General features: G+C 49.9%; 3 protein-coding genes across 3 annotated transcripts; 1 reads left to right on the forward strand and 2 right to left on the reverse strand.

Annotated features, from left to right (window-relative positions):
• Positions 1–262: 262 nt before the first annotated feature.
• Positions 263–2,067, reverse strand: BROUX77_000651 (uncharacterized protein; the record flags this gene model as incomplete). The annotated part of the gene is made up of 3 exons (XM_073751498.1): positions 263–1,217; positions 1,291–1,412; positions 1,477–2,067. The coding sequence occupies 3 exons, from the start codon at positions 2,065–2,067 to the stop codon at positions 263–265; spliced, it is 1,668 nt and encodes a 555-aa protein (XP_073608888.1).
• A 1,981-nt stretch (positions 2,068–4,048) lies between these two features.
• On the forward strand, positions 4,049–5,564 carry BROUX77_000652 (uncharacterized protein; the record flags this gene model as incomplete). The annotated part of the gene is made up of 2 exons (XM_073751509.1): positions 4,049–4,296; positions 4,943–5,564. The coding sequence occupies 2 exons, from the start codon at positions 4,049–4,051 to the stop codon at positions 5,562–5,564; spliced, it is 870 nt and encodes a 289-aa protein (XP_073608889.1).
• Positions 5,565–6,746: 1,182 nt separating this feature from the next.
• BROUX77_000653 (uncharacterized protein) lies at positions 6,747–7,280 on the reverse strand (the record flags this gene model as incomplete). Its single annotated transcript, XM_073751520.1, has 1 exon — positions 6,747–7,280. One exon carries the CDS (start codon positions 7,278–7,280, stop codon positions 6,747–6,749), a length of 534 nt encoding a protein of 177 aa, XP_073608890.1.
• Positions 7,281–12,562: the final 5,282 nt, after the last annotated feature.

Consider the following 12,562-nt stretch of genomic DNA (forward strand, 5'->3'; position numbering starts at 1 on the left):
GTCGTCGGATATCGTATCGCGTGGTGATCTCGTTGCTGAGAACTGTTGTACAGTGATGGTGGAACAGATGGAGTTAAATGCAGGGTCGAGTTAGGGTTTAGAATCTCTTTAATCCCAGACCGGCCCCCAACTCGCCATTTCCGATGACAACGACCTCGGTCAACTTATTATGCAAGTCCGGCTTGATAGTAAACCATTATATTCATAAAACTCGTAACACAACCATCGCAGGAAAAACTTTGTCTATCTTCTATACCTGGCTCTATGCAAAGGCAATATATCTGCTCTCCCCATCTACATATTCCGCTAGCCATGCTTCGTACTCAGACCTCATCAATGCTACAAAGGCATCCAAAGTTGTGGGCAGACGTGAGTGCGAGATGGTAGTCCAATCCAAAAGCTCCGACATGTGCGAGTCTGTATCGGTAGGTCGGTCGTTGGGGTCTGAGAACAGCAGGTAGATGCATTCGCAGAATATGGCGCGTTTAGGCGTCGGCTTGAAAGATGGATCGCACTCGGTCGCTGGGAACCGAAAGGCATAGATGTAGCCAATTATGCAGGCCCATGTCAGCACTGGTCGGATCATGTAGAGAGGTGCAAGTGCCGGTGTAGATGGGTAGCCAGGCGGTGAGGCGGAGTGGGAGCGGCCAAGGGCGTGAGTCTTGATGTGGTTCACAATGACTTGTATTTGGTCACGGAGAAGAGAAAGAGTGACTATGTAACCGGTAGGGGCGGGCGGCCTTTGCTGAATGAATTCGTACACAAACAGAATAGATGCCAGTCGCGCAACGGGTGACAGGAGATCGTATATCGTGGGTTCGGATGGGGATGAACGCATCAGTGGAGGTTCTTCTTCGGGCGTTGTAACACCTGTGGCTCGCGTTTGGCTTAGCGAACAGTGATCACGCAGTGACATTGGATACCGCGTGAGTTTGTGGATCACATGAAACCATTCATCCACAAACGCGAATGGATCAAAAAGGATTGATCGAGGGGGCGCTTTTCGAGTCAGCATGACGGCTTTGTGAAAGACAACAAGAGCTTGCACTGAGGTATCCACGCATGGAAGAATGCCAGCTGCTGACATGCACTCATGAGTAGAGAGGCAAAAGTCATCCCGAGTATTCAATGGGAGAATAAGGGATATATCTGGATAGACTCGGGGGTAGTCGAGATATGGTAGGCATCCCGTCATTACAGCACCAATTGAGTCGCACCTATAGCAAAGGTGTCAGTCAGGAAACAGGACATATGACATAAAGTTGTAGCGATGGGGACTGTTTGACCTACCGTCTGAGTTTGTGTATAAGATACCAGTCCATGTGCTTCCCATCAATACCCCCGTAAGATGTTACTAGCCTCTTGAGACCCTTCATATGGATATGCCAGTCGTCGTGGCGGTCCAGAAAAAGCTGTTGACAGTACTTGTTAGCAACCATGGGCTTTATGATGCGAACAATATAATGTAAAACTTACTGCAATGAGTGCCATCGAGGCAATGCACTCTAAAACATAGGGTTTTGCCTTTGTGGAGGCTTTGTCTCCCTCTTTGAGACCATCACCGACCAACGCACACATCCTGCTGAGATAGAAGGATATTGATGCTAGAAACCTAGGCGACCTAAGCCCACGACAATGTAGTTCCATGAACACGCTAGAAACAATGACAATATGCAGTTTCGCCATGTCATGTAGCACGCTCTCGAAAAACTCCCATGACCGGATGGGGTTGTGTGTCAAGATGGCCTCCATGGGGTATATTGTCTCGGGCATGCTGGCTTCGAAGAGCTGGTGCAGGAACTTTGTATTGTCGTTGGAAGACGAGATCATGGGAAGGGATTCCACGTCGACTGAGTGGTACGAGAATGGATTCATGGATGACGGGGGAGGAATTAGTCCGTGGATGACGTCCAGTTTACGGGCCTCTAGCAAGCAAGCCAGTACTTTTTGATCTTTATCGACCGTGTAGTTCTTGCTACGGCCCGTCTGGGCCAAAGTACGCTGCTTCTTATGCAATGCAGGGTTGACAGCAAAGGTGGAGAGGCCTTGATATTGCTGGATCTGCATGTTGGATGATGCTGTAGTCTTTTTTCTTGCCACACGAGTGGTAGTCGAATCTGACTTCTTCTTCGTGGCCTTTGTCCTTTTTGCCACGATCTCAGCCTTGGCCTGAGACGGTTTTGTAGCAGTCTCTAGGCACCTTGATTTTTCATCGGTGATATTCTCCCTAGAACTAGGCTTGACTGTCTGTGGTACAACTTCCAGCTTTTGGTTCTGCTGAGGTGACGGAATCGGAAGCTGGAGGGATGCATCGACAGAGGAGCTCGCAGTTGACGAAACGTACGGATTTGGGGAGTGTGACGGGGCCGGCGTGTTGGAAATGGAGAATACGGAAAACGATCCCCTCCCAACAGAAGCGGCAGTACTGGCTGGTAAGGGCTGCTCAGGCGCAGTAATGAAAGATGAGATCTGGGAGGAGAACGGGTCTGAAGAAGCAGCAGAAGAGGCGGTCTTAGTCTTAGTCTTGCCAGCAACGGGCGCCGGAGTCGGCATCACAGCATTAACGAAGCGAGTTCCTCGGTGTCTCGTCTTGGACACCTGCATGCCCTTTTTGGTTGAGACCAGCTCGCCATCTTGCACAAAGTAGTCCATGGTGATGCTTGGGTGGCACGGCAGAATGGAGACCCAGGAGGACGGTTGGGTTTCTGGATGGGTGGTGTTGCAGAAGCTGCAGATGGTGATGGACGACCGGAATCAATGGGACAAATGGAAACGACGGTTCAGGGCGCGCGGTCTCGTCAGATGCGAAATGCCTTGAGCAGTCAGATTGGGACCTGTGCGATTGGCACTCTTCAGTCGAGGCAGACAGAGGAAGGGTCGCTTTTAAGTTGTGGGATTAGCGGTTACTTTGGCCAAGAGGACTCGAAGTCAGGTTACAATCAACATGTATGTATGTATGTGCGGAGTTCCATATATACAAGCAGAGCAGTATGCACACACGCACACAGATGGAAGGGTGTTCCTGAGAGCCAGGAGGTTTCCGAGGACTAGGCGAAGCGGAGTGGAGGTGTTCCATGCATCTTCTCTAGCCCCAGAACGCAGAACCCAGGGCCACTGATTAGCAAGCTATGGCTAAGCCGGGCTTTTACTTTCTCAGGGGTAATTAATGTAACGGTATTTAGTTGAGCCGAGTGCAAATTCATAACATACCGCGGTTAGTTGGTATAGTGAGCTAGTGTATAGTCATCCAGAACATATAAGAGAGGAGAGAAAAATGCTCCTGCGTCTCAGCATCCCAGCAACAGCCAGAAACAATCGATCCCGCGGATTTTGGCAAGCTGGAGAGGACCGAATGAGCCTTGGATCGCAGCAGAACTAACGAGAATCGCGAGGTGTGCGGCCATTTGGCCGTCAGGGCTGTGCGAAGCTCTTGAGACGGCCCACGTCGTATTCCCAGTTGGCGGCCATTTAACTTGATTCGGTCGGCCTCGATTAGAACCAGTGATGCAGAGGCCACCGTTCCCCGTTTTGGTCAAGCCAAGTCTTTGGATGAATTCTTCAGCCCTGAGTCGGGTCTTGGATTCTGGAATAGTTGCATACTTGCCTCTAGAATTTAGAAACACGGCTTTCCACGTGACCTGTAAATATCTGCAAACCTTCTGGCCCTACTTTCCGCCCACAAAAGCCCTTTTTAAAAAAAAAAAAAAAAAAAAAAAAAAAAAAAAAAAAAAAAAAAAAAAAAAAGGCCACAGGCAGGCGCGTGAACCCTCGCTCAATCTCTGCTTGCGCAGTTGCCCTCCGTCTTTGGGCTCGTTCGTTGTTGGCAGCACAATCATGAACAAAAGCTTCAGGCTTCGTCTTGAGCCACAGGGCCCACTTGACACGGCCCATTGGCAACTCCAACCCTATGTAGGGTTACCAGGGCTATCGGCTTTCGGCTCGCTTAACTACGGCACGGCCACCACGCTCATCCACTCATCATCACATCACATTACATCACATCACTGATGCTTCATCCTCTCGTCTCAATTACGTCGTCTGGCTCGTCATGTTCCTCTACGCCGTGATTCTGGCGGCCTTTGCGGTCCTCCTATTCTCCCAATCTGGGTCGAGAACGCTCTCGCGCGCACCGCTCCCCACCCTAAACGAGGACCTGCTTGCAATTCCCAGCGTCAACGACACGCTTGGGTGCCCGGCTGATCAGTACGCCGTTCACATATTCTCCAAAGCGCCACTTGTTATCTATATCGAGAACTTCCTGACCACCACTGACCGTGTTCATCTGCTTGGAGTAAGGTATGAAGACGATGTATTATTCCCGAAGATTGGTTTTTTTTTGTTCTTAATCCCCTTAAGCTTTTTGTCATTGCCGTGGACACATAACATAGCCTGGCTTCCATGGACCGATGCGCTGAGACCCATCTCATGTTTCAGCGCTGCTTCTTTATAGCTTTATATTGGTGTGCAGTGGCAACACATGTGCCCGCGCGGTGATCCTGAGCTGAAGGGCCCCCAAAAGAAACCTTCTCTCCCGAGGCTGGCTGTAGGGTAAACTGTCTGTGGAGCTGCACAACTCACTTCGTTGTTCCATAAGAAACAAGGGACCAGCGCTGGAAAAAGCCTCACTAGGACTACCATCCTTTGTTGACTCTTTTGCTCCTTTCGCTCCCACAACGTGTCGATTCCTTCGATTCCGTCGGCGTATAGACGTGTTTCCCTATCTTTATGCCGATATCATGTATTGTCTTGTCTAACGAACGAGTTCATGAGACATTGTGTGGTTCTGTTCTTTGTGACATTAGGTTACTCAAGATGTGTATCAGATGCCTTTGTTCTTTTTCTTTTCTTTTTTTTAAAATTTTCTTTTTAGCTTCCATTGTCTAGTTGACCAACTAACTTTAACTAAATTGAGCTAACTAACGTGTTTTCTTATCCATTCTAGTGAGGACCTCTTTCAACCGTCTACTGTCACCCACGACGGAACATCGACCCAGGTTGACCCGTCGATCCGGCTCTCCGAAGTCGCCCTGCTTCCCCGCGATCCGACTATACGCTGCATCGAGGCGCGCGCACGCGCCTTCCAAGGCTGGCGACGCAACCTCTGGATTGAGCGCCTGCGCACCCAGCGCTACACGCCTGGCGGCCACTACAGCATGCATTTTGACTGGAGCACAGGCGCCGGCGGCTGGGGGCGCGTCAGCAGCTTCATGGCGTGGGCCCATGTCTCGGAGGATATCCAGGGCGGTGGCACAGAGTTTCCGTACCTGCCAACAGTCGAAGCACGAAGCGGCAATGCGTTTTGGTGCAAGTTTGTCGAGTGTGATGCGCCGTCTTCGTCACGGCCCCAATCAACTGATATGGAGGACGGGCAACAAACACTCGAGCCAGGCTCTGCAGTTGAGGGCGTCATCTTTAAGCCGATCCCTGGCAACGCTGTCTACTGGGAAAACTTTCGTGCTGATGGGTCTGGAAAGGGATACCAGGAGACTTTGCACGCTGGGCTCCCGGTCAAACAGGGAACCAAAGTTGGTCTTAATATCTGGACCTGGGGTGCCCTGGAATAAGATATTGACGGAGATGGAACTGAGATTGAAGCACGCCTTCACACAGGTCTTGTCCCAATAGACCCCTTATCCTTAAAGACGATGGCTATAAACGGCTTCACGTCCAACATCTCACCACGGATCGAGGGACGTCTCTCCTGAATGGGTCCCAGGGGGTACAACAAACGAGAGTAAAATCACACAGCTACAAGTGTATACATACAGGTCAACAGCCTCGATGCGGCCAGAACATTTTGAATCACAGTACAGGGAGGCATGAAACAGTAGAAGGGAGAGTGATAGAATTCCAAAGGCACAAAGGATACAAGTACAATCGTTGAAGACATAAAAAGGAGTTTGGAAATGGACATTGATAACATTAAGAAACCCAAGATCTAGGGACATTTCAACAAGGACAAAATATACAAGATTGCGAGAGCAGAAGATCTGCGAAGAAAGAATATGATTGACCTTTGGTCCTTTTGTTTCCCTGTAAAAAAAAGAGAAGAAAAAGCAAGACTGTGGCCATCCGAGTCCACCACACAATTGAGAAGATAGGCGAGACATGGCAGGCATTCTCCTCAAAACGACCACTTCTAGACAACAGTGATAGTACCACTTCCAAGCGACAGCATGAAAGAACCGGGTTGCTGGAAGCAAGGAGAGAGCATTCCAGGTATAACCTTCACAATGCAAGTTCCGGTTATTCCAGAGCTCGACTGATATTAACGGGGGGTTAGTAACGTTTGGGGAGATATGTTTGGATGGTACGCAAGATGGATCTTTGAGTCTATTGAGAGCTGGCAAGTTACATAGGCAGCAGCATAACACATCTATAGAGAGATGTATAGCAATTGAATGAAGGATTGAGGATAGTATCTTTCCAGCTGCCAATGCAAGTAGAGGAGGCCATGAGAGAGAGGGAACGAAGTGAAAGTGAAGGGTATTATGAGTAAGAACAAGGGGGTAATGAGGGTAAGAATAGAAACACAGAAAAGAAAAGGGTGTGTGAGCAATGAAATATCTCAAAAGACGTCCGATGCAATGAAGAAAACCACACAATGACTGAAAATACGGGGGTTTCCAAGCCAAGACTCCGGATGCTTCAGCCATAATGTGAAGGGGGAGGAACAAAGGAGAAGAGAATAGAGGCGGAAAGGCAAAGAGCCGCAGAAGGAAAAATCAGAGAACAAAATCTGGGGTTTAGATGCGGGAGTCCTTCTCCTTGAGACCACCGATCTGGTCCATGTCTATGGAGTAGAACTGGGTCTTGCTCTCCTTTTCATAAGCAGGAAGCTGCTCGTTCATGGGCTCGAGGCCAAATGACGAGTCGCCCATGCGCACGACGACAACGCGACCGCTCTGGTTCTGGCCGGACTGATCGGCCTCATCAGGGAAGGTGATGTGGATTTCGGGCACGTTGTCGGGAGAGTGCGGCGGCGAGTTGGGGTTGCTCAGCATGGGCTTTCCGTTAGAGCCAATGACGAGGACACTCGACCGGCCATGCTTGTCGGTGGTGTGGATGGTGAGATTGTTGCCGCGGGAGTCCGAGTACGAGGGCAGCACGGGGGCGAGACCGGCTTGTCTGCGCATGTGGATGCGGCGAAGCAGGACAAGAGACGACACCAAGCACAGGGCAAACATGACCAGACCAAAGGCGCTGAGCATTCTGTTGAACTCGAGGTTCTCGGAAGTCTCGTTTTCGCTGCGCTGGAAGATATGCGGAAGAGAAGACATTGTGGAGGGTGGTATGTGGTAGCAAGAGGTGGTACGCAACAGACAGGTTAAGCAGGCGATAGTCGAAGTATTAAATGAGTGAATGTTCAGTTAAGAGATTCACAGGCCGAGCTGTAAGTGGCAGATGTTAGCCAGACATGTCTCTAAAGACTCTGATGAAAACGTTGATTGCCTTGGTTCGGCAATGCGCTAAAGCAATGTATTGAAAACACCATAGCAAGCGGCCAGACTCTAGTAAGCCTGTCATTCCCTGGAGAAGTGGGCAGACGGCAGCATCGACCAAGACTTGGCGACTTGTAGGGCAGCATGCATGTCTGAGACCCCAGTTGCCGGTAGCCATCAAAGGGAGGAAAACGGGCGACTAGAGCTTTGCGCAGACCCGCAGAGGGGGAAGGATTCATTGTATAGCGTTGTATGGCATTCCAAGAGCGGCGCACGCGACGGGAACTCGGGATTAGGCATTCCACCAAGACCGGACTTACACAGCGGACGGAGATTCGGATGGGTGCGAGGTTGCAATACAAGTAGAGTATTCAGTTGGCGATTCTCAGGGTTCGGTTGGTGGGCGCAAGCAATATTCAAAGTCGCAAGCAGAGCGTAAGATCGGCAGGGCAGTGGTGATCAAGTAGAAAGGCTGAAAAGCAGAGTCGTGAAACAAGCAAGTCGTGAGGATCAGCACAATTAAGGATAGGACGAAGGCGCGGGTCAAGAATCCAAATAATGAGAGTCGACAAAAAGGAGTGGATGAGGAGTAGCTGAAGAACTGCCTCGTTGTTGTAAAAAAAAAAAATATAAAAAAAAAATAAAAGAAGGACTGAATGAGAAGGAGAACGAGGGTGGTGAGGATGAGAAGATACAAAAACAACAAAAAGACGCTGTTGACCTGGAAAAGGTTGGTGGAGAGAAAAAGAGGAAAAAAAGCAGACGGTAAAACCGGCGACAAAGGGAAGATAAAAAGATCTAGAAGACCGACAGGCGGGCTCAGCACGCCAGCGGCAGGTACCCAGACCCAGATATCGAAGGAGCAAAAAAGGGTAAAAAGGGAAAGAAAAAAAAAAAAAAGAAAAAAAGAAAAAAAAAAGGTACACAAATACACCAGACAGCCACCAAAAATACACCAAAATGCACAGCAGGACAAGTACAAGTACAGTCCAGGTACTCCCGCCTCACGCTCACACACAACTCTGCCACCTTTGCCCTTGACCAGTACCCTGGGGTCAGGGGTCAAGCAGGCTAGTCGGTCGGCAAAGTGGACAGTGGGAAATTAGGTGACAAGTTCTGGGCCTTGCAGGGGTGGCCAGAGAGAGAGAGAAATAGAGAGACCCAAGCACAATCCTTTGGCTGGCTCTTCAGAGCAACAGTAACAGTGGACAGTGGCACTGATAGTGGGCTTCCAGCGGGCTCAGGGGGGCGCGTTACAGCGGGTAGCACGTTATCTCAGTCTTTTTTTCTTGTTTTTTTTTTTTTTTCTGGATATGGGTGCGGTGCAAGGTTCAACGGTTGGTTACTTAGCCAGGGGTAACAGACCAATAGCGAATAATAGGCGAGAGGAGAACTCCAGACCTCTGAGGACAGGAGACGAGAGGAGAGGCCAGAGGGTTGGATTTGAGCACAGGCCAATCACGCCAGAGGACCCGACAGCAACGCCCGGGACAACAACAAAAGCAACACAACAAACGGAGACAAAGCGCAGACAACAAGAAGAGAAGAGAAGAGAGTATCGTGGTGGTTTGGACCGAACGGCGTGAAGAGAGAATCACAAGCGGCGGGCTGCGCTGGACTAATAAATACGCGCCGTGTGCATCTGACATGTGTAGCTCTGCTTATAACTGCATAACTAGTTACGGCCAACACCAACAACCCACAACCAACGTCTTGTCTCACGGCTTAGCTTCTCATGTGTGGTCCAAGTGCCTCTCTCCTCTCTCCTCTCTCCTCCCCCTCTCTTTCTCTCTGCTGTCAAAGAAACCACGGGCCCAGGCCGGCTAGCCATGACCATGGCCAAACACTACAAGCACCATCTGCCTCCTCCTTCTCCGCCCCGCCCAGCATGACACTACGCCGGGTGGCTTGCTTTGGCGCTGATCACGTCTGTCTCTGTTCAACCAGTCAAGTCTTGCTCTTGCAGGCCTGGGGCTTGCGGAGAGAGGGGTGTTCCTTGTCTTTCTGTTCCTTGTGCCTTGTTCCCTTGCCTTCTTTGCCAGCCACAGCCAACCGGCAAGAAAGACACTCTCCCCACTGGCTGATTGTCTACATGCAACCATTGATGGAGATCTGTGCTACAACGATGAGAAGTTGTTTCTTTTTTTTTTCTTTTTTTTTCTTTTTTTTTCTTCCAAAGGACCTTGACCCCGACTCACATCTCGAAGTATGTTTTTCCAAGTCTCGACTTGCGCCTATCTCTCCCCTCCCCTCCTCTCCTCTCCTCTGCGTCTGCGCCCTGATCATCTCTTCTTCTTATCCTACTTTAGCTCCAGATCCCTTCTCGTCTCACCTGTTCCTTAGTACAATCCCCCTTCCACTTACCGTGCCGCTCTACTAGCAAAGACGTCAACTTCCGAAAATACCATAAGCCTCCGCCGACCCAGAAGCCCTTGTCCGCCTGAAGCTCCAAGTCTCCAACTCGGTCATCGCCCTCTCTTCGGTGTTAGTCGCCCATGGAAACCCACTTGCGTCTCGGTCTGGTGAAAAGCCAAGTGCTCCTCCTTCAGCTTGACGACCTGTAACTGCAACTAATTAGTCGCTTTTATAAGTGTCTATAGCTCGACGCTTCATGGTGTCTTAGTCTAAATTCAGCCATCTCACGCTCTTTGTTCTAGAGACACGAGTTGTCTGTCTGTCATGGTCCCACATCACATCGTCGCCGCGTAAAGCACGCCGCAAGCGGGCAGCCGCCCGGTAATCCTACCCGTCCTTGCAATGGCTTGGGCTTGTATCATACACTGCCCATCAGTCCACCCAACTACTCTCACTCTTACACCTCTCGCCTCTACCCAGATACCCAATCGGCTCTTCGCGTCCTCGTATTGATGTTGTGCTAAGGCGTGCAAAGAGCAAAAAGTCTAGCTTCAAAATCCACTTACACACACTCTCTCTCCCTCTCTCCTCCCGTGGTCGCCACGCCTCCGGCACTTCCCCTTCCCGCAAGCTGGTACACGTAGCTAGCTGTACATGTCTGCATCTTGGCGGCAGACGGGCGGGCGGACAGCCGGCATATTTTGCCTCTTTCTCTCCATCCACATGGCCGGGTCGCTTGAAGTCATGCAAGCTCGTCGGAAGCAATAAAACACCAATAGGTTCAAGTATTCCCCCCCAACAGCTCTAAAGCCCCGAAAGCCACGGCGATATCGACAGAAAGATCCCCTGTCCGCCTAAAAGTAACGAAAACCCGCCTCACTTGACGGCCATCGTGTTTCACCATCTGATATTTTCTGGTATGTCGGTGCACATATTCCCACGTGTACATATGTACATACATAGTTAACTACATACATGCCAGCGTTCTATTTTCATGCTGGCACCGTACTTTTACAGCGCTCTACCACCGTCATCAACACAAACACACACTGCCTGTTCTTCTATAACCGTCCACGTTACAGTCAGTCATGACATGTTCAGTGGTTCTGCTGCCGCGGCTGTGTGCCCTATTCTTGGGCGGTTAAAACACGGGATGCTGCGCTGTGGTGTGGCACGGCCAGAAGTGAGGCGGGCTGAAAATCGCTTTCTCCTTCTGCCGATAACCATTTAACTGGTTAACTAACATGGATGTTTGATAAACAAATCAAGAAAAAAAGGAAAAAATTAAAAATCACATACCCTAAAAAAACGCCGCAGATCATACAACAAACATCCATAAAAAGAAAAGCAAAAAAAAAAACTGACATCTAGCTTTTCCGTGTGTAGCTTAAATCTGTCGTCGGCCTTGTTTACGCGCTGATACAACTTTGTCTCGCGACAAACCAGGCATGACTTGTTTGCCGTTTATTTTTAGCCGCCCCTCATCTCGTCAGAAAGAAGAACCCTTATATGTTCTTGTAACCCTAGCAGGGACACTGTTAACGGGCCCTTGCTAACAACCAACCCCCATTCTTTTGTCTGTCTCTTGCTCCCATCATTTCACTCCTCTTTGTTTACCTGGTATTGTTTGTTTTCCTCTCCGTCTTCTCATTTCCAGGACACTCGAGGATTTGACACCTTGTTCTTGCTCCGTGCTTCTGCGCTTGGTCTGCAGCCCGATACGCCCTTCCACAACCAAGAGCTCCTCCGCTTGAGCAAGGACCTCATCGCTTGTCATTTCCTTTGCAGGATAATTGAAATGAGATATGCAACATTGTCGACAAGACTGGGAAACCCTCGATCAGAGTGCACTTGGACGAGACCGTGCAACATAAGGGTTGCTTGCCGCCGGCATCGATATGAGTTGTTGGGCTGGTGCTAACACACTGGCCAGAGGCTCTGTGTAAGATTGACTTGATTGTTATCGGAAAGGAGAATGACATCCGGCCATTGTTCCAGACGATCGCGAAATTGGCCGTCCGAGCTCTAGCGGACTACAAGACATTTTTGTCTATTATACCGCGTCCTCGTCCACAAGCAATTGTGTTGGCGCTTCACTTTCCAGACGGCCCCTGCTCGCCCGCGCGTAACGATGCTTGTGTTGACATGTCACTCCATGATAATCTTTCTCTGTGATCGGTAGACGAACGGATGTCAACTATCGCTTGGGGCCACAGATGACCCAAACCACCCCCCGAAAAAGGAAAACAAAAAGATGGCCTCTTAATGTTAGTGTCAATATACGCGTTTTCATGGCGAGTGGCTCGTGTTTTTTTTTTTTTTTTTTTTTTTTTCAATAGGAAATCGGCGGAAAAAAAGGCATTCACGTGCCAAAAAAGTATCACGTGACGCCCGCATACCCTTATGTCAACTCAGACAAAAATCCAAAAAAGAACTCCTCCGGACAGGCTTGAACTGTCAACCTCCTGATCACCTTAGTGCTACTGGTGTGGTAGAGACTAACAGTCAGACGCGCTAGCCAATTGCGCCACAGAGGATGTTTCTTGGTTGGCTGTTAGGAAGACGTGCAAGTTAAATATATAAAGGCCAAGTCATTGTAGCCCATGGGGGCTCGGCCTGGAGTGGCTGCTCACCGGTAGCGGAAGCGGAGCAGACAGAGCGGACGACCTTGCCGGGAGACTAGTCGCAGCAGTGGGAAGGGCACTGGATGTGTCGACACCGAAAACGCCACCCAACACCGACCTCAAACCATGGTGGAACGAAAA

The sequence above is a fragment of the Berkeleyomyces rouxiae genome, assembly GCF_048999995.1.
Source record: "Berkeleyomyces rouxiae strain 22BRR77 chromosome Unknown BrBRR77_ptg000001l, whole genome shotgun sequence".
In the NCBI taxonomy this organism is placed as follows: Eukaryota; Fungi; Ascomycota; class Sordariomycetes; order Microascales; family Ceratocystidaceae; genus Berkeleyomyces; species Berkeleyomyces rouxiae.